This window comes from Struthio camelus, chromosome W (genome assembly GCF_040807025.1).
Source record: "Struthio camelus isolate bStrCam1 chromosome W, bStrCam1.hap1, whole genome shotgun sequence".
Taxonomy (NCBI): domain Eukaryota; kingdom Metazoa; phylum Chordata; class Aves; order Struthioniformes; family Struthionidae; genus Struthio; species Struthio camelus.
This window is the reverse complement of record NC_090981.1, coordinates 57,629,546-57,650,363: the sequence shown is the minus strand read 5'-3', so window position 1 is coordinate 57,650,363 and position 20,818 is coordinate 57,629,546. Positions and strand designations below refer to the sequence as shown.

General features: G+C 62.1%; 4 protein-coding genes across 5 annotated transcripts in view; 3 read left to right on the top strand and 1 right to left on the bottom strand.

Moving 5' to 3' along the window:
- Positions 1-1,351: 1,351 nt before the first annotated feature.
- Positions 1,352-2,858, top strand: LOC138064336 (avidin-like). Its single transcript, XM_068926381.1, has 4 exons — positions 1,352-1,423; positions 1,867-2,080; positions 2,490-2,610; positions 2,759-2,858. Exons 1-4 carry the CDS (start codon positions 1,352-1,354, stop codon positions 2,856-2,858), a joined length of 507 nt encoding a protein of 168 aa, XP_068782482.1.
- A 3,200-nt stretch (positions 2,859-6,058) lies between these two features.
- Positions 6,059-7,196, top strand: LOC138064277 (avidin-like). Its single transcript, XM_068926056.1, has 4 exons — positions 6,059-6,163; positions 6,416-6,626; positions 6,709-6,844; positions 6,994-7,196. Exons 1-4 carry the CDS (start codon positions 6,092-6,094, stop codon positions 7,025-7,027), a joined length of 453 nt encoding a protein of 150 aa, XP_068782157.1. The 5' UTR covers positions 6,059-6,091; the 3' UTR covers positions 7,028-7,196.
- Positions 7,197-10,943: 3,747 nt separating this feature from the next.
- Positions 10,944-17,322, bottom strand: LOC104147765 (cyclic AMP-responsive element-binding protein 3). The gene is made up of 10 exons (XM_068925279.1): positions 17,243-17,322; positions 15,776-15,913; positions 15,417-15,693; positions 15,078-15,190; positions 14,767-14,859; positions 13,895-14,001; positions 13,261-13,329; positions 13,029-13,113; positions 12,800-12,881; positions 10,944-12,386 (listed from the first exon to the last, which is right to left on the bottom strand). Exons 2-10 carry the CDS (start codon positions 15,911-15,913, stop codon positions 12,013-12,015), a joined length of 1,338 nt encoding a protein of 445 aa, XP_068781380.1. The 5' UTR covers positions 17,243-17,322; the 3' UTR covers positions 10,944-12,012.
- Positions 17,323-17,550: 228 nt separating this feature from the next.
- Positions 17,551-20,818, top strand: part of LOC138060853 (talin-1-like) — a 62,688-nt gene continuing 59,420 nt past the window's right edge. The window contains exon 1 of one of the 2 annotated variants that reach the window (XM_068925263.1): positions 17,551-17,636. The gene's annotated coding sequence lies outside the window, so the exon portion shown is untranslated. Of the gene's footprint in view, positions 17,637-19,077; positions 19,122-20,818 lie in introns of those variants that run through there. The other variant, XM_068925265.1, reaches the window with a different exon arrangement.

Sequence of the window (20,818 nt, the reverse complement as noted above, 5' to 3'; positions counted from 1 at the left end):
CCCTTCCCTGCCCCACAGCCATCGCCCCCCACGCCACCACCGCTGCGTCCCCCTCCACAGTCCCGCAAAGACCCTCTGCGGAGACTCTGCCCCAGGACCGTGCATGGGCCACCCCCCCAAGGGCACGGGGCATCCCTCGAGGGACCCTGCACAGGGCATCCCCTTCCCCTCCTGCAGGGTGCCCCCCCTTGAGGGACCGTGCACGGGGCATCCCCTCCCGCAGGATCCCCCCTTGGGGTCTATGCACAGGACATCCTCTCCCATGGGGTCCCCTGAGTGTCCTGTGCCCCCAGCCCCTGTGTGTGCCTCATGCCAGCTCCTGTGACACCAGTGGAGGGGACCCGTCCCTGCTCTGCAACACCCACTCCTGGGCTGGAGGGATGGGGCAGAGCTGTGAGGGGCACGGACCAGAGCCAGGGGCCACATCTAGCAGGAAGAGCGCAGCAAGGGCTGGCCCAAAGTGGCTGAGGGAGGGCAGGGACAAATCTGCGGGCTCTCTGGGCCCCCGAGGCTGAGCGCGGTGGCCTCAGGAGATGGCTGCAGCAGGCCGGGATGCGTGCAGCGAGTATCCTGAGCTGCAGAGCGTGTTCTCCCTGTGGCTGCTCACCTTTGCCAAGGAAGAGGCATCATTAGCTCTTGCAAAGTCCACTACTCATCATCGCAGCGTGGGTCCTGGTGGTCCGACTCCAATTTTAACTTCCGCCCACATCCCAGACGAGCTCATCGGCACTTACCACGGGGATTAAATCTGGGCCGTCCGAGAGCTTGCGTTGCAAGCTGCCACTGGCCCCAGACCCAGGGAAAGCCCAACAGCCCGGGAAAAACACCTTGGGAAAACGGCCAAAGCTTCTGACGCGGAAGGGGGCTGTCGTTAGGACAAAACCACCAGGGAAGAGGTGCGTTTTTCATGTCCGGCAGGGAGTCTGGGGTCCGTGGGCGGTGGCACGCAGATGGCGGCAGCGGGACGGCGGCAGGCGGTGCGAGCGCCCCGTGCAGACCCCACTGGTGCAGGAGCAAGGGCCAGGGCTGGCAGCGCCCTGCCGCCTCTCCCCTCCGGCCCTCGGCGAAGGGCTGGGCGAACCGCGCCAGCGCTGGCAGCCGGCGGCTCTATCTATAGCCGCCCGCCGCCCCGCGGGCCGTCGGCGCTGCCCAGGTCACGCAGACCCGCTCGCCTCGCCTTTCCCCGGGCGCCCTGCCACCGCCAGCCGGCTCTCCGCCAGCCGCCGAGCCGCCGAGCCGCGGCGCCGGCTCCGGTTGCAGCCCGCGCCCGCCCGGCTATAAAGGGGGCCGGGGCGCGGGTGGCCGCAGGGAGCCGCGCCGGGGCGGGCGGGCGGGTGGCATCCCCGCGGCCATGGGGAGCGGCGCTCTCGCCCTGCTCCTGCTCCTGGCGCTGGTGCCGGGGGCCAGCCCGGCCGGCAGGAAGGTACGGGGCCGGGGCGGCGAGGCGCTTGTCCTGGGGATGCGGCGGGAGCAGCCGGGGGGGGGGGCTCCCCTCTTTGATGCCTTTTCCGGCTGGGACGAGGGATGCAGGCAGGAGAGCTGGGGAAGCGCAAGGTGCGCTTCCAGGGAGGTAACGCGGGCACAGTGGAGAACGGGCATCCCTCTGCTCCCGCGTCGGGACCGCGTGTCCACGCCAGCGCCGCGGTGCAGCGCTGCGCTTTCACCTCCCTGGAGGAGCGGGGCCAGCCGCTGGCCCAGCACGGCGCGTTTCGTGCCCGAGCCGTGGCCGTGGCCAGGGGCAGCCGGGGACGGCTAGCAGCCTGTGACGGCGGGGAGGCAGCCGGGCGCCCCGGGGGGCCGTGCCGCCCTTCGCCCGGCGCCCGCGGGGGCAGCCCGTGGCACGGCCGGCCTGTGTGCCCCTTGCAGTGCGAGCTGAGCGGGCTGTGGAGGAACAACCAGGAGTCGCTGATGGAGATCTCGGCGGTGCGGGACGACGGCGGCTTCCAGGGCAAATACCTCACGCGGGTGAGCCTGGCCGGCGGCTGCCCCCGCGTGTCCCCCCTGAAGGGCGCCCAGCACCACCTCAGCGAGGCGTCCTGGCCCACCTTCGGCTTCACCGTGCGCTGGGAGAAATTCTCCAGTAGGTGCTGGGCCGCACAGGGCCGGGGCCGGGGCCGGGGCAGGGCTGGGGCGGGAGCGGGGAAGGTGCCGCCGTTCGCGTCGGAGAGCTGCAAGGCTTTGCCCACGCCGCCTAATCTGCTTTGTGCGCAATGCTTTTGTGCGTATGAGCCCAAGCAAGCAGCGAGCCAGTCTGGAAAGAGAGGGATCGGGGAGGAATCCCTGCTGGGGTGGAGGGATGGGTGCAGCGGCGCCCAGCAGCGCGGCGGCTCTGGGCCGGCTCGGAGCAGCTCCTTCTCACCGGCATCCTTGCGTCAGCCCGTGGGGTCCGTGGGGTCCAGCCCAAGGTGCTCGTGGCAGGTCTGGCCTGGGCACGCCGCTGCCTGCGAGCCCGGGCAGCGGCCCCATCCTACCACCACCGGTTCCCACAGACGCCACCACCGTCTTCGTGGGGCAGTGCTTCGTGGACGCGGGCGGGAAGGAGACGCTGGTCACCACGTGGCTGCTGCGCGAGGCCGTCGGGTCCCTGGAGGACGACTGGAAAGCCACCAGGTAGGGAGGGGGTTCCTGCCACGGGGTCTGGGCGCAGGGCTCTCCCTGGCCGGAGGCGTCGGGGTGCCCCCGGGACGGGCTGGCGCCGGCGGCGCTGAGCGGGTCGTCCCCGCCGGCCGGAGCGCGGCAGCCCTCTGCTTCCCCGCAGGGTGGGCAGAAACGTCTTCACCCGCAAGCGCAGCCAGAAAGGGAAGATCCTTCAGAGCTGGTCTTCCTCCTGCGAGGACGACCCGTCGCCCGAGCCGTGAAGGCGCCCTCCGCTTGCAGCCCGGTGACTCCCGCCGTCCTCTCACCGCTTCGGCTTTGCCTCCCCGCGTCCCCCCGCCCGCGCCTGCCCTGCAACGCCCGGACCCAGTGTTTGGCCCCGGCAAGCTCTGCCCCAGCCACGTGCAGTCCCTCGGGACTGCAGCTCCGCTTGGGCTGCCTCGGCGCTCCCCGCAAGATGCGCGGCCACCTCCCGCCATCCCGTCGGCAGGTTCCCCTTCCCGCAGGCCCAGCGCGTTCCCCGCCGGTCCCTCCTCGTGCCCCTGGGGAGCAGCGGTCCCGCGCCGTGGGGACAGCCGGCCGCCTCTGTCCTCGCCGGGGACCCGGGGCCAGGGCTCTCGGCAGCGCTCGCCTCCCCCAGCCCCCTCGGGCTGTGCATGCCAGAATCAAGAGGAGCCTTCCCCAGCCAAAAAAATCATCTCAGCCATGGTTGCATTTTTTAAAAATTGCCCTCACTCACCCTCTGATGCAGCTTCCCTCTCCGCAGCCGCCGGGTCCCCCGTGGAGGTGAGGGCTAGCGGGTGTTTCTGGCCACTGCCGCCCTTCTCCAGGGGCGTCCGGACCCCCCCCAGCCTGCTCTCCCCCCTCCAGCTCTCTGAGCCCTTTCCCCTCTTTACCCTAACTTCAGCTGCCACCCTGAGCGCCTGCTCCTCGGCTGCCTGTCGGTGGCAGAGACCCTTCCTGCATCCCTAATCGAGCTGCCGTCCTTGCAGTAAACGGGGCGAGCCCTTCATATCCCTCCCTGTCGGGCGTTTTTCCAGCCCCAGGACTATCTACGTGCCCTGCGCACGTATGTCAGGCTTGAGCGCGAGAGCCCGGAGCTGCCCCGGCTCTCGCACGCGGAGCCGCGCGCGTGCGCTGCGTCCCATTGCCACCTCTCGGTGCCTTCGGGCACAGGCAGAGCCTCTCCTGCCCCCGCGCTGTTTTTTCAGCAAAATCACAAGCTCGGTGATCCCGCGTGGTCTTGGTGGTAAAGGCAACGGTGTCAATGGATGCAACACATCTGGAAAGTGCTGCACGACGTCCGGAATGAGGAAACGAGCCCCGGAAAGCCTGGGGAGCACACGCGAGCATCAGCTTGGGCATGGTCATGCTGGTGCAGCCAGCGAGCAGTCCCCGAGGCCCTGATTTACCAAGAAGTAGGGCAAATTGCTCCGCACGGAGCTCCCTGCTGCTCTGATGCCTGAACCACCTCATTTCAAGCCAGCTAAGGTATAGCTCTGTGCTACGCTACCGCTCGCAAGAGAGAAAACCTCCCCTTTGACGGAGCGCACCGCTCGCTCGCCCTTCCAGGCTGTCTCCCGGTGTGTCGCAGCAGCGCCAGGATATCTATTTCGTTGCACCAAGGACAGCAGCCAAGCTCAGTTTTTCAAGCAAGGTTTTTGGCAGGTTTATCAGTGAATCCAAAGCCTCTTACAGAGGCATGACAAATATAACCCCGTCGGAGGGGATGACCGCGCACAAGCCGTACTCTCTGGCCAGCCTGGGTGAGAGCCCCCGAGGCCAGGGCCCAGAAACACGGCCTGACCCGACACCCGCCGCAGGGGGCCAACGCACGCGGATGCCAGGGCATTCACGAACAGGCCGGTATCCGGTACTGGCACCTCAGACGGAGCAACACGTCCCTGCCAAACAGCACAGAAACGCGTGGCCCGGCGGCGTCCTGAAGAGACCGTGCGCAGCACACAGGGCGCCAGCAAAACGTCCCCCGCGCTGGTGCAGCAGGAGAGGGAGCGGGGGGTTTCTTGGGAGCCTGGTTCTAGGAAAAGCCCAGGATTTTGGCACTGCATAAAAGGTGACGAGAAGAAGCGACAGAGTTAGGAGAGAGATGGTTTCTGCTCAGTGCAGCCCGCGGCAGCCGTCCGGACCCGAGCACCAGGCGCTGCTCAGCGGCCAGGGCCTGGGATGTGCCGGGGCTCCTGGCTGGCTCTGGGCTGTGCCAGCAGCTCTGCCGGAGGCCTCCTTCCCCGGCCGGGCAGCGATCCCTCCTGTGCTTGAAGTGTGCGCTCGGCAGTTTCCAGCCCCCGGAGCCAGCCGGTGCTTTTCTGTTCCCAGGAAAGGTGCTGCCACCCCAGAGACGGTTCGAATCCCACCTTCATTTTCTCCGGTCCCCAGCCCTGTGAGGCGGCCCCCCCACTGCAGTGCCCCGAGATGCAGCTCGACTGCCCGGGGAAACGCATGCTCTGTTTTGCACATCCAAAGCCTGTCAGAGTGGCAGTGCAAACACACCGAAGGTTAGCGTGGACCCCAGAGGCCCCCGGCGCGGTTGTTTCCTCCCCTAACTCATACAAAAGCAAAAAAACGTTAGCGGAGCATATATCAAGCTGACGGTGGGGAAACGTGAGTCCGCTGAAGCAGAACAGCCCTCACCCCGCACGGCGATGCAAGGACGGCAGCTCGCCGCTGCCAGCACCCGCCGTATGCCGCTGCCTCCGGCGTGACAGCCCCGGCCACGCAGCCGGGCCGGCACAGCACAGAGCACGCAAGTGTATAAACCAGTAATGACTTTCAGCCCAAAATGTTAAGGAAATGAATTTCCAAGCAAAGAAGCTGATTTCCCACCCCACCCCCCTGCCAGGGTGCTGTTGGGGGGGATCCTTAAAGACAGGGAACCAACAGAGCAATAAGGAGCAGTTTCTAAAGGCGGCAGACTGCAGACCGCCTTGGCACGGAGAAGCCGCTCGGGTCGGACCTGGGGGAACGAACGGGGCAACCCCAGCCCCAGAAACGTTGGCGTCCTTGCCCGCGGGGACTTCGCCCTCGGGATGAGGGTCACGCGTGCCAGGGCGTTAGGTGCTCTGGGATCCTTGGGGAGCGAGCGCGGCCGGGCAGGGCAGGGGGAGCAGGGGTTAAATCCCGCTACAAAGCCACACGCAGGCGAGCCGGCCCCGGCCCCATGCGTGGCGGTGGCTGCTGAACGTGCCCGGGAGCCGGGGCGAGGAGCAGGCCTGCTGGCGCTGGCAGCCGGCGGCTCTATCTATAGCCGCCCGCCGCCCCGCGGGCCGTCGGCGCTGCCCAGGTCACGCAGACCCGCTCGCCTCGCCTTTCCCCGGGCGCCCTGCCACCGCCAGCCGGCTCTCCGCCAGCTGCCGAGCCGCCGAGCCGCGGCGCCGGCTCCGGTTGCAGCCCGCGCCCGCCCGGCTATAAAGGGGGCCGGGGCGCGGGTGGCCGCAGGGAGCCGCGCCGGGGCGGGCGGGCGAGCGGCATCCCCGCGGCCATGGGGAGCGGCGCTCTCGCCCTGCTCCTGCTCCTGGCGCTGGTGCCGGGGGCCAGCCCGGCCGGCAGGAAGGTACGGGGCCGGGGCGGCGAGGGCGATGGGCGGAGAGGCTGGGAGGGAGGCGGCGCGCTTGCGGGGATGCTCCTCGCTACGGGCAGCGGGAACCTGCCTGCAGACCGCCGCCGCCAGCGCAGGCGAGCCGTAGCCCAGAGGCATCCCGCGGCGCTGGCTGGTATCGCTGCCCGTCGTTTGGCGCCCGGCCCGCGGCCCCGCGCCGCAGCAGCCCCGCCGGGCGCTGCCCCACCGCAGCCTTCGCCCTTGCAGTGCGTGCTCTCCGGCTCGTGGCGGAGCGACGGCGGCTGCCGGATGGTCGTGTCCGTCCTCGGGGAGGACGGCGGCTTCTCGGGCTCCTACCTGCCGGGGGCCGCCGCCAGCGACCCGCAGATCCTGGCCTCGCCGCTGCAGGGGTCCCAGCAGGACGTGGGGCTGACGGCGCAGCCCACCTTCACCTTCGCCGTGCGCTGGAGGCGCCGAGGTAGGCGGCGGGACGGGGCCGGGCGAGCCGGGAGCGGCGCCCGCGGGGCGGCCCGGCGCCCCGGCTCACGGCACCGCCGCAGACGCGCCGGGGGCGGCCAGGACGACGGCCTTCGTGGGTCAGTGCTACGTGGACGAGGCCGGCGAGGAGTCCCTGCACGCCCTGTGGCTGCTGCGGGAGGAGGCGCAGAGCCCCGCCGAGGACTGGAAAGCCACCAGGTGAGCGTCCCCGTCCCCTTCCCCCCCCCCCCAAAAAAAAATGGGCTCCCCAAAGGGAGAGGGGGCAGCCGGGGACCGCGGTGCCGCCGGCCCCGGGGACCCGGGCGTCCCGGCCGGGTGACTCACGGTGCCTGGGGGCTCGCCCGCAGGATCGGCACCAGCGTTTTCACCCGGATAAAGTAGCAGCCGGGCGGACAACGCAGAAGGTGAGGCCGCGACCGCAGGGAGACGGCGGGTCCCTCGTGCCCGCGGGCCGCGTTTCTGCAGCTCCCCGCTCGGCGCTTCGGATTGCTTTTTCGGCAAGTTCAGCCCAACGTGAACGGAGAAAAATAAAGGGTGGGTTTTTTTTTTTTTTTTGCGTGTGTGTGCGTGGAAAAAGCAGGTCTTGGCTCTGTGTGCTGCCCGGGCTCAAACCCACGCGGGAGGCTCCGTCCAGGGCCCCGGGCGCGCCGAGCCGGCGCGGGCCACCTCAGCTGCGCAGGCAAAGCCGCCGCCGGTTCCTGCCGAGCCCAGCCGCTCGGGAGGCGCCGGAGGAGATTCGGGTGCGTGCGGGATACGAAGGGGCTGGGGAGCGGGAGCAGCCGGGGGGGGCCGCGCCGATGGCTCTCGCAGCCCCGGCCGGCTCCGCACTCCCGCCAGCCGGACGCGATCCCCGGGGCGCAGCTCCCGCCTGCGCCCGGCCGGCCCCGGGGGAACGGCTCCTTCTCCTCCAGCGCCGGCGTTTCCCCTGCGGGACAGCTCACCCACGGGCTGTATTCACGTCTCGGTTTTCAAACACGCTCTCACATTCCTGTTAGTTTTTCTGTTTCCAGCAATATCCAGCAGCTGGTGCTAGTGGCTAGAAATAACGACGTGGTGCCAAGGGAGGGCATAGGCTTCTTGCAGAGCAGGCTGGATTTCTTGCTCCTGCTGCTAGCTGAAACTCTCGCCTCTGGAGGAAACGCGCTTTCCGATTTCCAAGCCCTGCGCAAGGTGGTTAAGCCTTCGGCACGGCCCAGGCCCTCTTCGGCTCTCACAAACAAATCTCCTTTCGCACTTCCATAACTTTCCATAAGACAGCCGCTACCGTGAAAGGAAACCGGCACTGTCAACACAGAGGGAGTCATCAAACAGAAAAGGGGGGGGATTCTATTTTGCAGTGTGTGTACCAGACTCGCTGGGGCCTGAGCAGAACATTTTGTCCCGAAAGCCGCCTGTTTCTGCTCTGCCAGTACCTGTTTTGCAAGCAGGGATGAGGTATAGCCCCGCGTTGTTGTTGCACTTCTGACTGAAGGCAACATTAAATTATTGGCAGTGCCATTCTGCTAAGGGTTGGGTGAAAACTCACTGTGTCCGTGTAGGTACCTGCTGCCTTTTATCCAGGGTTCAGTGGGAAGCAGGCCAAGTTCTGGCCTAAAAGAGCTAAGACGGAGGTGAACCCAAGCCCAGGCCACGAGCCGGCCTCGTTCAGAGCGTGGGAGTTCGGGGGGAGCCCGGGCAAAGGCGCAGGGCAGGGCAGGGCTTTGCAGAAAGCGCATGCACGTGCACAGGACGCAGGGTGCACGAGGCGCACGCAGTGCACACACCGTGCGATGCGCACGCGCAGCACGACGCACCGGCAGGAGAAGGCAGCCGGAGGGGGACCCACAGCACAGCCGGGAGGAAGCTGGCAGGGTGCAACGCTTCCTGGAGGAACAGGCTTGCAGCGAAAACCTGCCTCCTGTGCTCTGCTCCCTGCAGCATACAAGGAAACAAGGTGGCATCGACAGTCTCCATCAGGGAGGAGGGTTAGCACACAAATACCAGGCTCCTCCTTCTCCTTTGATGAAAAATAGCCACACCGGAGCAGCCCAAGACCAGCAGAGCAATCATCCCCAAAACTGTCCCTGCAGACACATCTCTGGGTGCAGTATCTGTGCTGGCTTTGGCCTCTGAGATACCCCAGCTTCTCAGTCCGCGGTCTGCCCCAGCCTCTCCGCACCGAAGGGTTGCGCTGGCCGGTGCAGCCGGTGCCTTGTGCCAGGAGCTTGTGTTCAGATGCTTTCGATGAGGTGCCCTGGGTGTTTTCCTGGCTCCCCGCCTGCTCTCCCAGAGCTATCTCTTCCTGACATTTGGCCGAGCAGTCAAGACCGCTGCGGAGCGCGGGGCTGCCCTCGTTGCTCCTGGCCACACACCAGCTCTGGTGCCCGTTCCCTGCACTGCTGGCAACACTGCAACGTTTTATTTTTGATGACTCATATGGGTATCGATCAGCACTGAGCCAAGGCTCGACAGCGTGAGCGCAGTGGCCGTCCAAATCTCCCGCAGGGCTGAGAAGCTTCCTGGGGATCCAGCGATATATCTGATCGGAGGGCTGCGCCTGGAACTGCCTGCACCGAGGGCAGCAGCCTCCAGGTCTCTGCCAGTCCTGCCTTTGTGGAGAAAAGCAGGCTGCAAGGAGACACCAGCAGGGCCTGTGATTGCTTGCCCGAGTCAGGAAAGCAAAACAGCTTCCACCAGCTCTTGGGGCCACAGATCTGAATGGGCAACCCACAAGGGGGTGGTGGCTCTGGATAGGGAAGGTACGAGGCAAGGCTCAGCTCCAGCCGTCCGTGAGGCTTAGGCAGTGCACAGAGGAAAATACAAGGTGTCCTCAGAAAGCTCTTGAAGACCTGTTGTCCCAGGCCTCTGGAACTGCTCTGGAGAGCCAGCGATACCAGCAACACGCAGCTGGACCAGGACAGATGTGGAAATAGGCCAGGTGAACACAGTCGCTCCCCATCGCTGCCTGACCACCCTGCCCGGGGTCTTTTGGGGCAGGCACAGACAGGCTCTTCCAGCCACCCTGGCTCCCAGCGGCTACTCCTGCACCCTGTGCTGAGCAGCCATGCTTGCCTGCTCCAGGAAGCACCTGGGCAGAGGTGGAGGGTACATTTCCACGGGAGAGAACATGGCAGCACTCTCAAGCTGCAGCGGGACAGCAGGCTGTGGGGACAAGCCACCTGGCTCTAGGGGTGGCAGCACAGGCCCGGACAAAAACGATGTCCCACAGCTCTCAACCCCAACCAGAACAAGCAGGTGAGGCTGAGCTATGCTCACTGGAACTCAGTGATTTACTGCTGCTGGCCAGCAGAGGAAAAGAGGTCACTTCAGCCTGGAGCTGGTAGGAAACAGGCCCATTTGCACGTCTCCAGAGCAGCTTTGTGTGAAATTGGGCACGCAGACCCACGCGTCTCTGACCTGGAGGCACTGACGGACAAAGTAGGTTGAGCCTAGCCTCCCTGGGAGGGGAGGGCATTCGGCCCAGAGTGGAGGCAAACTAAGATAAGTAGCAGTCAGCACAAGCAGAGAGCTCACTCCGAAGACTCTAGAGACGGTGCCACTTCAAAGGGCTCAGCCACGGGCTTCAGCAATAGCAAAAACCACAAGGGCTCACAGCTTCCCAGCTCCCCAGACACCAGCCCCGACCCAGCCTGATTTAGCAACCACCCATTTGTCCAGCAGGCAGGGCCCACCCCCTCAGCCATGGGGACAGGTCTGGTTGCACCACTCTGTCTTTGCTCTGCTTCCTGCAATTGTACAGTTCCTCGGTTACAAAACCAGAGGTGGGGGCAGACACCGGCTCCTCTCATTTCCTGCAAGGGAAGCTGCTCAGTTCCGCTGCGCTAACTGCTTTGCTGCACGTGGCACATTGCAGCAGGCGCATTGCCACAGCTCCCCCTGACTTCCATGCTTGGGCTCTGGGTGCTCAGAGCGTGAATTCATCTCCAGAAGCGTTCCAGGAGTATTTGTACAGCTCTGAAAGAGGCCGAAAGAGCAGCACCACACTGGAATTTTGCATGGTGTCTCAATAAGCCCTCCACACAGCCCCAGGGTACACCAAAGGGAACACAAGGCAGTTCCTGCTCCCAGGGGCTCTCCCTGAGGTCACCAAGAAGGAGTAGATGTCAGTCCTCCTGCAGCCCAGGTCACTGCTCCATTTGTCAGGCCATAAGGGGAGGGTGACTACTCCCCAAGCCCGTTAGGCTTGGCATTCTTGCACTCGGAGAGACGTTCACAGTGCTCCCAGCCTTTTGCACAGCCCCTAACCTCCACTGGCCAGCCCAGGTCCAGACTGACAAGACCACAGAGGGCACAGTCGTGCAGAAGACATGCTTTATTTACACATAATTAATATGGAAATGTCTTCACTAGCTTAGAGCTGATGTAGGACAAGGAAGGACGCTCCACAGGTACTGCTACGCTGCACTCCAGGAAAGACCAGTCCCCAGCTCCAAGTGCTTCCGCTCAGCCTTGCAGAGAGCACCCACAGCAAGCTGACTGGCCAGCACTGTAGGGCTCAGGCACATGTGGACACAGCTTTGAAACCGGCCTGCATACAGAAAGCTTTCAGAAAAGCAAGCAGCTTTGCTGCTCTGTACTATGCCTGCTTTGGTAGCGTGGTACAAGGCATGCCCCTACTTCTCCCTGAGACACGAAGTCCTGTCCCCAGATTTGTGGGAGATGAAAGGCTTGCCCCAAGAAAGCTTGATGGGAAACAGCATGCACAGCTGGGAAGGACTCCACACCACCCTCTCTAGTCAGGCCGAGAGCTGTGCCCACAGCCCAACAGCTAGCACAAACAGGGGGAAATGCAGGGCCTATTGCAATGGCAGGACCACTCCCTTTAAGGGCACTGAAGGTCAGCATCCAGCTCATCATCTCACACCCAGAAATCAGACAACGCTGTAGGGTTAAAAGGATGCTTGTGGCTGTCACACACAGTAAGTACAGGACCCAGCCTGTTCAACTTCATCCGGGCAGGGCAGAAGTGGGACAGGGCATCTGTCACCACCTGCCTCCAAGCAGAGCAGGTATCAGGCCCCTCAGGCACGCCTGAGCGCCTTCACCCTCCACCCCTCAGCCTTTCCCTTTGTGAGCCACAGCACTCAGTGAGGGCTACAGGCCATGTCAACAGCCATAGCAGGAAACAAAACTCCCAGTTTCCTACCCCATCTCTGATAGGGTCCTGTTATGGATATATGGGGCAGAGTGTACGAACAGGTCATCGTTCCTAAAATGATTCCTCCCCAGTGAACCCTCTGAGCCGCCAACTATCAGGAGAGTATTTAAAAGCATTTGCTTTGATAGATTATCTGTTAACACAGTTCTGCTTGTCCCTTCTCGACAGGGCGCACAGCATCACCCTGAAAGGCAAGACGAGATGGCGGTCACATCTCATCCACACGGTGCTGCTGGATGACAACACTGGCAGTGCGTTCCACCCACTCCTGCCTCTTGGCTTCCCAAGCTGCTGGTACCACTGAGCGCAAAGCGTCGCTCCCAGAGCGCTGCTCCTGGGGCTGCGGAGGACCCAACTCAGAGCTGGCTGCTGCTGGAGGGTCAGAGGATGAGTTGCTGTTGAAAGTGGATCTGGGCTCAGGCTTGGACGGAGTCTGCCCCTCTTCCCGTGACTGATTGAGGCTGCCCAACAGTGAGGTGTCTTCAGGCTCTGGACTAAGCTTCTCCAGCACAGCTTCCTCCTGCACGTCAGACGCTGCCTGCCAAACCTGGTTCGGGAACTCGCGGATCTGCCGTGACAGCACTGCAAGAGAGGTAAGAGCCAGCCTTGTCACTCCCATCTGGAGAGCAGGACACATCAAACTCTTGCACTCCCGCAGAGCTCATGGGAGGACAAAAGACATTCAACCAAGGCTGCCTCCTCCCAGGGGAGGCAGGGAAACAATGCTGCACAGCCACAAGGCACAAGCACAGCTTGTGCTCCAAGAAGGAGAGGATCTGTGTAGTTCTGGTATCGCCCTTGGCCCAGGGCCCCACGCAACCCTCAGCAACGGGGCTGAGGAAGAGTCCAGAGCTGGGGCAGAACAGTAAAGCCAAACCGAAAGCTCCCCCCAGGCAAGGGGCTGTTGAGTGGGAAATGGCCAAGAGTTCAGGCCATCTCTGAGGCCTGAGGGCAACATTTCACCTGGAACCATGCCTCAGTCCGCAGGTACTCACCTCTGAGCTCTGGCTGCGGCCCTCTGCTCCCAAACGAATAGAGGCTGGGGGAGAGAATGAGGCAGAAGGACAGAACGAGGACCTGGAAAGGGAGAAAGAGGAGGCCATGAGCAAAGCCCTCCTAACCTTAGGGCATGCATAGGCATCACTGGCTGCAATTAATACCACTCTCCAAACTTGGGGTGACAGGAGAGACCCCTTCAGAGAAACTGGGGCTGAAGCCACTCACCATAATGCAGGTGCTTGCTGTGGTAGTTTTGGTTGTGGACTGCCTCACCAGGGTCTGCAATTTCCGCAGCTGCTCAAGCAACGACCTGCACGGGAGCAGGCAACGCAGGTTAATGCGGCGGCTGAAGCAAGAACCTCCCTCCCCCTTTGCAGCCAGGGACAGATGACAGTCCCGAGGGGGGGAACAGCCTCCCACACCACATCGCCTGCCACATCCCACAATGAGAACTCACATGTTCTGCTTCTGCAGCAGCTGCACCTTCTTCTGGAGCTCGTGGTTCTGAGCTGTGCAGGCTGCCACCCTTTCCGGGACGGACAAACAGCACAGAGGAGAGAAACAGAGAGGTTTTAGTTTGTTAGGCAACAGCAGGGACTTCACTGGAGTTCCTCCTCAGAAAATCAGCCACCAACTCTGTGGGTGACCAGGGCAGATGCAAGCACCCCTGGGGCCTATCTGGCCCAGGTGGTGCAAAGCCCAGATAACGACGTCTCACACAAGGTTTGGAGAGGGGTGAGCCCTGACCAGTCCCTCAGAGAAGCATGACACTACTCTATAACGATGCTTGCTCCTAACAGCACAACCAGTCAGCCGGGCAGACCAGTGATGTCAGGTCGTATTTAAACTAGCCGGAGCTGGAGGACAGGTGGGCCCTGGCAGACCAGCACTCTGCTCAAACTGAACAAACCCTGGGCCAACTCCAAGGACAAGAGAGAACAGCAAGCTTTTAAGCCCCCTGAGACTATAAAACAAACTATAAAAAAATTAAGAAAAACTATAAAAAAAGACAACTATAGGGTCGGCCTCACTTTCTGCCAAGGGTTTTCTGACCCCAGCAGCAGCACAGTACTGTTGTCGTGTGTGGGTACCTGTTTTCCAGGCCATCTACATAGATCTTCTTCCTGCGGCGACTATCCTGGGCTGACTGCTTGTTCCGGATCTTCCGTCGCACTTTCTTCAGAAGCCGCTCTTCAACCTGCAAGAGCCATTTCTCATTAGCAGCCACCCCAGGGTGCTGGCAGTTCAGCCCTGACAGAACCTGTGGATGTCTCAGTGCTCAGCCCTGTCGAGAAAGGCAACAACCCAGTTGCATTTGTCCTCTGTCTTCCCCAAACCACGGAATGAACTGGACTAGCTGGAAGGCAGACTCTGGCCTACTGATACAACCAGCAGCTTCCCGGTGTACCAAGAGTGAGGCACACACAAGCGAGATGAAAAGCACACACCTCACAAGCCATTAGACAAGCAGGAGGAGAAAGGCTGAAGGCACTTGGAGTGCAATTGTCTCCTGCAGGCAGTCACAAATGGGGAGACTGAAAGCAGCCAGGTTTCTTCCTGCTCTTCATAGCCCTGGGCAGCCCAGGGCTACAGCCAGAGGGCATTTCACGCTGCTGGAGATGTCCTGAGTAGCAACAGTAGAACAGATCTTCCACACCATTCCAGTCTCTGCACAGCAGAGAGGAAGCCCCCACCACAAGAAACTGCATCGCTTCCCAACAGCTAATGAGATGACTGCTCTGCACCTACTGGACTAATAAACCAGAGGATGGTGTGCATACGAACCCCCCTGGCCCTTGAAGGGATCCACCTTCCTTGGTCCTGCCAGAAGAGGCCCTGAACTCAGCAACAAGGGGCTAATACTCTGGCAAGGCACTGTCCTGCATTTTAAACCCCTACTCTGGTTAAAGTGTTCAAGTACTCTGAGTCTGTTTGGGAGTTACTGCCTGTAGCAAGGACTCACTTTGGTCAGTGGCAGACAGGTTGGTAATGAAACACCTTCTTTTTCCAGGAGCTGCCTCTCCTCCTCCGTCAGGACCAACTCTGGGAAGTCGAACTAGAAAACGGCCAAAACATGCCTACTGAGAATCCAAAGTAAAGGAAATACAGCCCGGGGCAGAGAAAGCATACAGAACCAGGGTCAGCTCTCCTAAAGCAGGATCACACTTTCCACAGAGATACCCCTCACAGTAACCAAGCCAGGAGAGAAGGGGAGAATGTGAGCAAAGGCTGGGGCCCACCAGCACACACTTCTAGGCCTTAGGGAGCCAGTACCTGCATGGTGGCTCCAGGCACAAACTGGGGTCCAGCATCCACAGCGACAGCAACAGGAAAACTGCAGTTCTGTTCCACTACCTCATTTGGGCTTTCTAAGCCTGTCCACGTCTCTAGGGAAAGAGAAGATAGTCAAGCTCCGGGCCTCTGTGAGGCAGCACAGACACACCTGACCAGGCAACTTTGAGCAGCACGAGACCACAACTGTACAGCCGCAGAGCCGCCAAGCTTGGTTCTATCCAGTGCTGCCTGGCTCCCACACAAGAAAACCCTAGGCTGGACTGTTTTCCTGCTAGGCACAGCACTGCGCATAGCTAGAACAGAAAGACCCCCACTTACCAAGGTCAATGGAAACATCTCCTTCTGCCATCTCAGATCTCACACTTTCCAGCACAGGCCCATCGTGATGAAGGGAGTAACTGTGATCAAACTGCACAATGTCTGAGCTCCGAGGGCTGCTGGCAAAGTCACTGCCAGGGCTATGGGACAAATTTTGGTCCTCAGAAATGCTACTGTCACTGTCAGTAGGTGAGTAACCCTGCAGTGTGCCCGGTTCGTCTACAAAGGGGCTCAGCAGTGAGCTGATGAAGTCATCCATCTCCTTGTTGTTCAGAAGCTGCAGAGAAAAAGCTTCCACTAAGCAGGGAGCCAAACCTCCTGGACCACAACCCACCAGCAATTCCTCCAGAACAACTCACCTGAGCATCTGACAGGCCCCAGTCTTCCAGCAGGCTGCTCTCCTCCCCTGGGATTTCAGTGCAAGGAATATTGTCCTTCAGGAGAAAATCAAGCAGGTCCTCATCTGCCAGGGCAGCCAATTCCTCTGGGCACGACATCTGAACAAGACAATCAAAATGACCACAGGCCCCAGGGGAGACACCAACGCTCCTCTGGAACGTCACGCAGTCTCTGTGCTGAAGTACAAAGTCTCCCCACGCAATGGGAACAGCGGTCAGCACCCTGCAGAGATGACATCACGCAAGACGCCAGTTCATGACTGCTGTCTCAACAAGACTATTACCATCACTTGTGGCCACCCTCCATCACCTTCCCTGCCAACCTAGTGAGGCTCCACCCAGAGGAGAAAGCTGCTGGAAGATGAGGGAAAGTGGAAGGGTGCCAGACCTTCTCCTGCTGAGAGCATACAACGTAAACAGATTCCACCATTTCACTGAAGCCTGAAGGTGCTGTACTGCTGGCTTGCAACCGGCCAGGCCAGTGTTCCCACTGGCACTCTAAGCTTTCAAATCTAGCTGACAGGTGTTACAGCTCACAAAAAAAAAAAAAAAAAAAAAAAAAGCCAGGGCAGACTCCAGACACATGGCTGCTGCACCAGCTGCCAGGAAGCAGGAAGCTGCTGTGCAGGGCAGCTGTGCCAAACTGCACTGCTTACTGAGTGAAACAAGCAGGAAACTGAGCAGCAAGAGGAAGGGGGAGCAGGGCAGAGTCCAAGCAACGCTGAGGCCCATTGTTTCCATGGACACAGGACGTTCCAGCTAGGAAGCACGCACTGAACACGCAGCTCCAGGCAGGCAGCAAGGGGAGGAAGAGAGCAAACGAGGCAGAAGAGAGGGTCACAGGAACATCTTCATACGTGGCAGACTCTGCCCTGCTTGCCTGCACACCTTGCCTGGGGAAGCCAAGAAACTTCACAGACCCAGCCTGTGAGGCTGGCCCACGAGCAAACAGGGCATGGCTATGCAAATGCACTTGAGGGACAGCTGCAGCCAGCAGCCACTGAACGCCTGCTGGGCCGCACAGCCCAAAGCTAGACCTTTGGGACGGCCCCCTCCCCTTTACCCCAACGCCTGGGCTTCAGGGAGGCCTCCGTGCCGGAGGAACGCCGCCCAGTGCGCGCCACAGGCAGCCGCACGGAGGCCGGGAGCCCCCCGCGGCCAGCAGCGCCCGGCCCTCCTGCTGCCGCCCAAGGCCCCCGCAGCGCCCTGCGCAGGCGGGCTGGGCCCGGCGCCCCGGCTCGCTCTGACAGGATTTGGGGGCGGTGGGGGGGGGGGTTAAGGCCCGGATGCCTGGGGCCCCAGCTCGCTCTGACAGGATGGGGGGGGACGGACACCCGATTCCCCCCCCCTCAGGTCCGAGAGGGAGGGGAGGGGCCGGGGTGGTGGCGGCGGCCCCGGACGCCTGGGCCCCCCCCCCCAGCCCCTTACCTCGGGGCGCGACGCCGTCCGGCAGCGCCGCTTCCAACGCACCAGGAGTGACGTCAGCGCCCTCCCAGCCAGCCGCGCGCGGGGCGGGGCGGGGCGGAGAGGAGTGGGGCGGGGCCGCCCCGCCCGCTGGGGAGGTGGCGAAGGAGCGGGCTCCCATTGGCCGCCGCCGGCGCGCGCGCGCGCGGCGGGGGAAGGTGGGTGGAAGGTGGGTGGAAGGGGGAGAGCCCGGAGGCGGGGGAGGGGGGCGCGCGCGCGCGCGACGGCGGCGCGAGCGGGGGGGGGGCACTGGCGGGGCGCGCATGCGCCGGCGGGGCGGGGCGGGAAGCGGGCGGTGCCGCCCGCCGCCGCCGCAGAGGCTCGGCGGTCCTGGCGCGCAGCTCCTGCCCGCGCACAGGTACGGGGCGGGGAAGGGGGGGGGGGCGCCCGCCCCGCCAGGCTGGGGGGGGGGGCGGCGGGGCCCGCTTACCGGGGGCAGAGCCGCTGTTACCGGGGACACCCCCTGGGTTACCGAGGGGGCTCCCCAGCAGGCCCTGCTTACCGCTGGGGGAGCCCAGGGCAGGGCCTCGTTACCGGGGGCCGCCACAGAGCGGGAGGGGGAGCCCCGTGCCTACAGGCCCCGCAGCCGGGCAGCCCGCAGAGCCGCCCGGGTCTCGGTGCGGGCCGGGGCGCCGCCGGGGTTGCGGGTGTCCCCGAGACGCGATGCCCGAGGCCGCCGGCCGGGTCGCCGCCTGTGGTGGCCCCGCTGCGGCGGGGAGAGCTGGGGGCCGGCCGGCGGCTGAAGCGGGCCCGTCTGCCCGGCGGAGCCGCCCGGGGCTGCCTCGGTCCGTCTGTAGGCGGCGGGGCTGAAAGGCCTGGAGATGGTGCGAGGGAAGTCAGGGTGATGCGGGGGCTCCCCCGAGCGCTCCGGGGTCCGGCCGGCCCTCACGTTCGTGGCCTAATGCGCCTCAAAGCCCTTCTCGGGTGCGCTACAGCTCCAGGCGTTTAGCCGTGACCTTACGGCACACGCGAGGTCTGGAGCAGGACGGAGGGTCGGGCGCTGGCGGCCTTCTATGTCGGGAGCGCGAGGGCGGACGCCTGACTGCGTTGCTAAATAGCCGCTGCTATTCGGGAGCAGCTGCTACTAGGAGCAGCCTGGGCAGAGCGGCCGTTACCCGCCGCGCGCGCGCTCGGTCAAGCTGGTCCGCTGTCATCCTGAGCGGAGTCACCGCTGCGTGCTCTGGGGAGCCAGCAGCCCTTGGCGTGGCGGTGGTCGTCCCTCTCGGCTCTGCGGGCCTGGGGGCAGCGTAGGCATTGCAAACCCTGTACTTACAGGAGCACCGTGTGCCAATATCAGCGTTTTCAGCCTCGCGTTCGTTACGGGTGTAGGACTGCCTTCGCTGAGTCTCTGTGAATGGGAGATGAGGTGGGGCAAGAAATGCTTTTTTTGCCCTATCCCTGTCCAAAACAGCAGTAGCAGTATCTCGCCTGCGCCGCTTGCCCGCCGTCCCTGCTGTTGTGGGGGCCGCGGGGCGTCCACCTTAGCTGCTGGCTTCAGCCTTGTCATCTGACCTCAGCCGGGGCAAGTGGCGTGCACCGTTGTCTCTTAGTCACAGTTGCAGACTGGACTTATCTGGTTAATCTTGGCCATATCCTGTTAGTTATGCCTGAAAATAGCTGCACCCAGTAGGAAAGTCGTATTCGCGTCCCTGGAGGCTGTGCGTCTTGGATTGAAATTAGTGATCACGTGGCCTGAGAAGACTAATTTAAAGCCCAGCTGAAATGAGTTGTTGTCACTGACATCTTCCATGTTGACTCTCTCCTTTCCTGCTACTTCCTGGGCATGCTGGAAATGAGAGGAAAAGGTCTGATGCCGTAACAAGCCGTAGGGAAGTGCAGAAGAGTAAGTTCTGGCTTTTTGTAGTATCAGTGTAACAACACTGCTCTTCAGGCTGAAGCCTGCTGGATTCAAATCTGTTGGGGAAAATGGGCACTTGAGGACAGGCAGGCTTCTCCACCACAGCTTTGTGTTTCTTGGATTTCTCAGTCAGCAGCTGCCCTGCTGTAGCCCATATGGGATCGGCTCAAAGGCATCTACGTAAGGAGCTAAGCCTGACTCATTCCAGTTAAAGCAAGGGGCTCGTGCAGGGGGTTGTGCGGAGCAGATAAAATTTAGCAGTACTATACGCATCCCTTGGGGGGGAAATGGTGAAGGTGAGTCAAACTAGTGTCACTCCGAGCGCCCTAAGGTGAGTCAGAGAGCGTGAATAGGATATTGCCGCTTCAGTTAATGCCCCGACTGGCGTTCATGGTGTCTGAGTGTCTGTTCAATATAGCCCGCTCACAGGTGAGTAGGATGCACCTTGGCAAACTTACGTGGCAGAGGGATCCAGTAGAAGAAAAAGGGGAATATATGGCTGAAAATCTGTGAAGGAGAAGGGGCTACAAGTGGAAACAGCAGGGGCAGTTCCTGAAACAGAAGAGGTCTTAAGATAGGCTCAGTCTAAACCCATGATAAGTATGAAACTAAAGGGAGATAGCAGTGGTGTGGCAGTTAACGTTCCTCCCATCTGACAGAGTAACCTGTTAATGAGTAGCCCTGTGTGTGTGCGCACGTGGTAGGATACGGAGAGTGGCAGGAGAGCTCAGGGGTGCCGAAAACAGCCCTCAGCTGTGGGTGGCTATCACTGGGGGAGGGGGCATAAAGGCAATTGCTCGTCTCAGAGATTTGTCCCGGCTGCAACGGCCTGGGCCGCAGGCCTGATCCTGCCTGGCAGCTGCTGCGTCTGGGATGTGACTTGGCTTAGCAGTGCTCAGGTTCTGTGACCCGAAAAGGGAAATGCCTTGCCCTGGGGGTGACTGCTCCAAGGATGCCCTCCGTGGCACTCCAGGGAGCGGACGGTGAGAGACGCTGGGATGGAAATACCCTCCTCGTGTCTCGTCTGGTACCAGGGCGGCAACTTAGTCTGCTAAAATTATCCAGCCAGAGGCCTTGTGTGGGTTCAATGCCCCTTTCTTCGGCGAGGGCTCCTTTCCCTGGCCTGCAGTGTAGGAGCTGGGTTAGGGCGGGCAGGGCCCTCCGGGGAGTGGATTCCAGCAGGACGTGCCCTGCACTTTGGAAGTGCCCCTGGCACTTCCTTTTCGTAAAGTCTGACAAGCTCTGCTGTTTGGAGCCAATTATAGCTGCCCCGCTCAGCAGGAGAGGAAATTCCCAGCTTGTACACTGATGTGTCTGGAGGTATTTATAGATGGGGTTATCGTTGTCCCCCTCCCCATTTGGAGCGCTTGCATGGGACTCAGCTGGGCTGGGTGCCTGTGAGGGAGGGAAAAGTGGCCCCTTTTAAAGTAGGCTTTAAATTGTGTATACGAAAGCAGCATTTGACAACTGCACGGCTATAATCCGTGCTAACAAGATGTCCAGAGCAGCAGCTCGTGAAAGAGGACCAGCTGCTGTACTGGTGTGGAGTCAGGCCCCAGAGCTGATTAATTTGTTTCGTCTTTTGGGGAACGGCAGTATTACCCTGGCTTCTGAGCTACAAAGCTTTCCTTCTTTTTTTTTTTTTTTTTTTCCTGTGCCCTGTGTTGCCTAAGTGCCTCTTC

Excerpts from the sequence above, each read along its gene's own strand:
- LOC138064336 (XM_068926381.1), top strand. The coding sequence starts at position 1,352 with ATGGGGAGCGGCGCTCTCGCCCTGCTCCTGCTCCTGGCGCTGGTGCCG. Across the intron at positions 1,424-1,866 it reads CCAGCCCGGCCGGCAGGAAG|TGCGAGCTGAGCGGGCTGTG; the intron begins GTACGGGGCCGG and ends TGCCCCTTGCAG. Across the intron at positions 2,611-2,758 it reads GACGACTGGAAAGCCACCAG|GGTGGGCAGAAACGTCTTCA; the intron begins GTAGGGAGGGGG and ends GCTTCCCCGCAG.
- LOC138064277 (XM_068926056.1), top strand. The coding sequence starts at position 6,092 with ATGGGGAGCGGCGCTCTCGCCCTGCTCCTGCTCCTGGCGCTGGTGCCG. Across the intron at positions 6,164-6,415 it reads CCAGCCCGGCCGGCAGGAAG|TGCGTGCTCTCCGGCTCGTG; the intron begins GTACGGGGCCGG and ends TCGCCCTTGCAG. Across the intron at positions 6,845-6,993 it reads GAGGACTGGAAAGCCACCAG|GATCGGCACCAGCGTTTTCA; the intron begins GTGAGCGTCCCC and ends GCTCGCCCGCAG.
- LOC104147765 (XM_068925279.1), bottom strand. The coding sequence starts at position 15,913 with ATGTCGTGCCCAGAGGAATTGGCTGCCCTGGCAGATGAGGACCTGCTT. Across the intron at positions 15,694-15,775 it reads GGGGCCTGTCAGATGCTCAG|CTTCTGAACAACAAGGAGAT; the intron begins GTGAGTTGTTCT and ends TTTTCTCTGCAG. Across the intron at positions 14,860-15,077 it reads TGCCTGGAGCCACCATGCAG|TTCGACTTCCCAGAGTTGGT; the intron begins GTACTGGCTCCC and ends GCCGTTTTCTAG.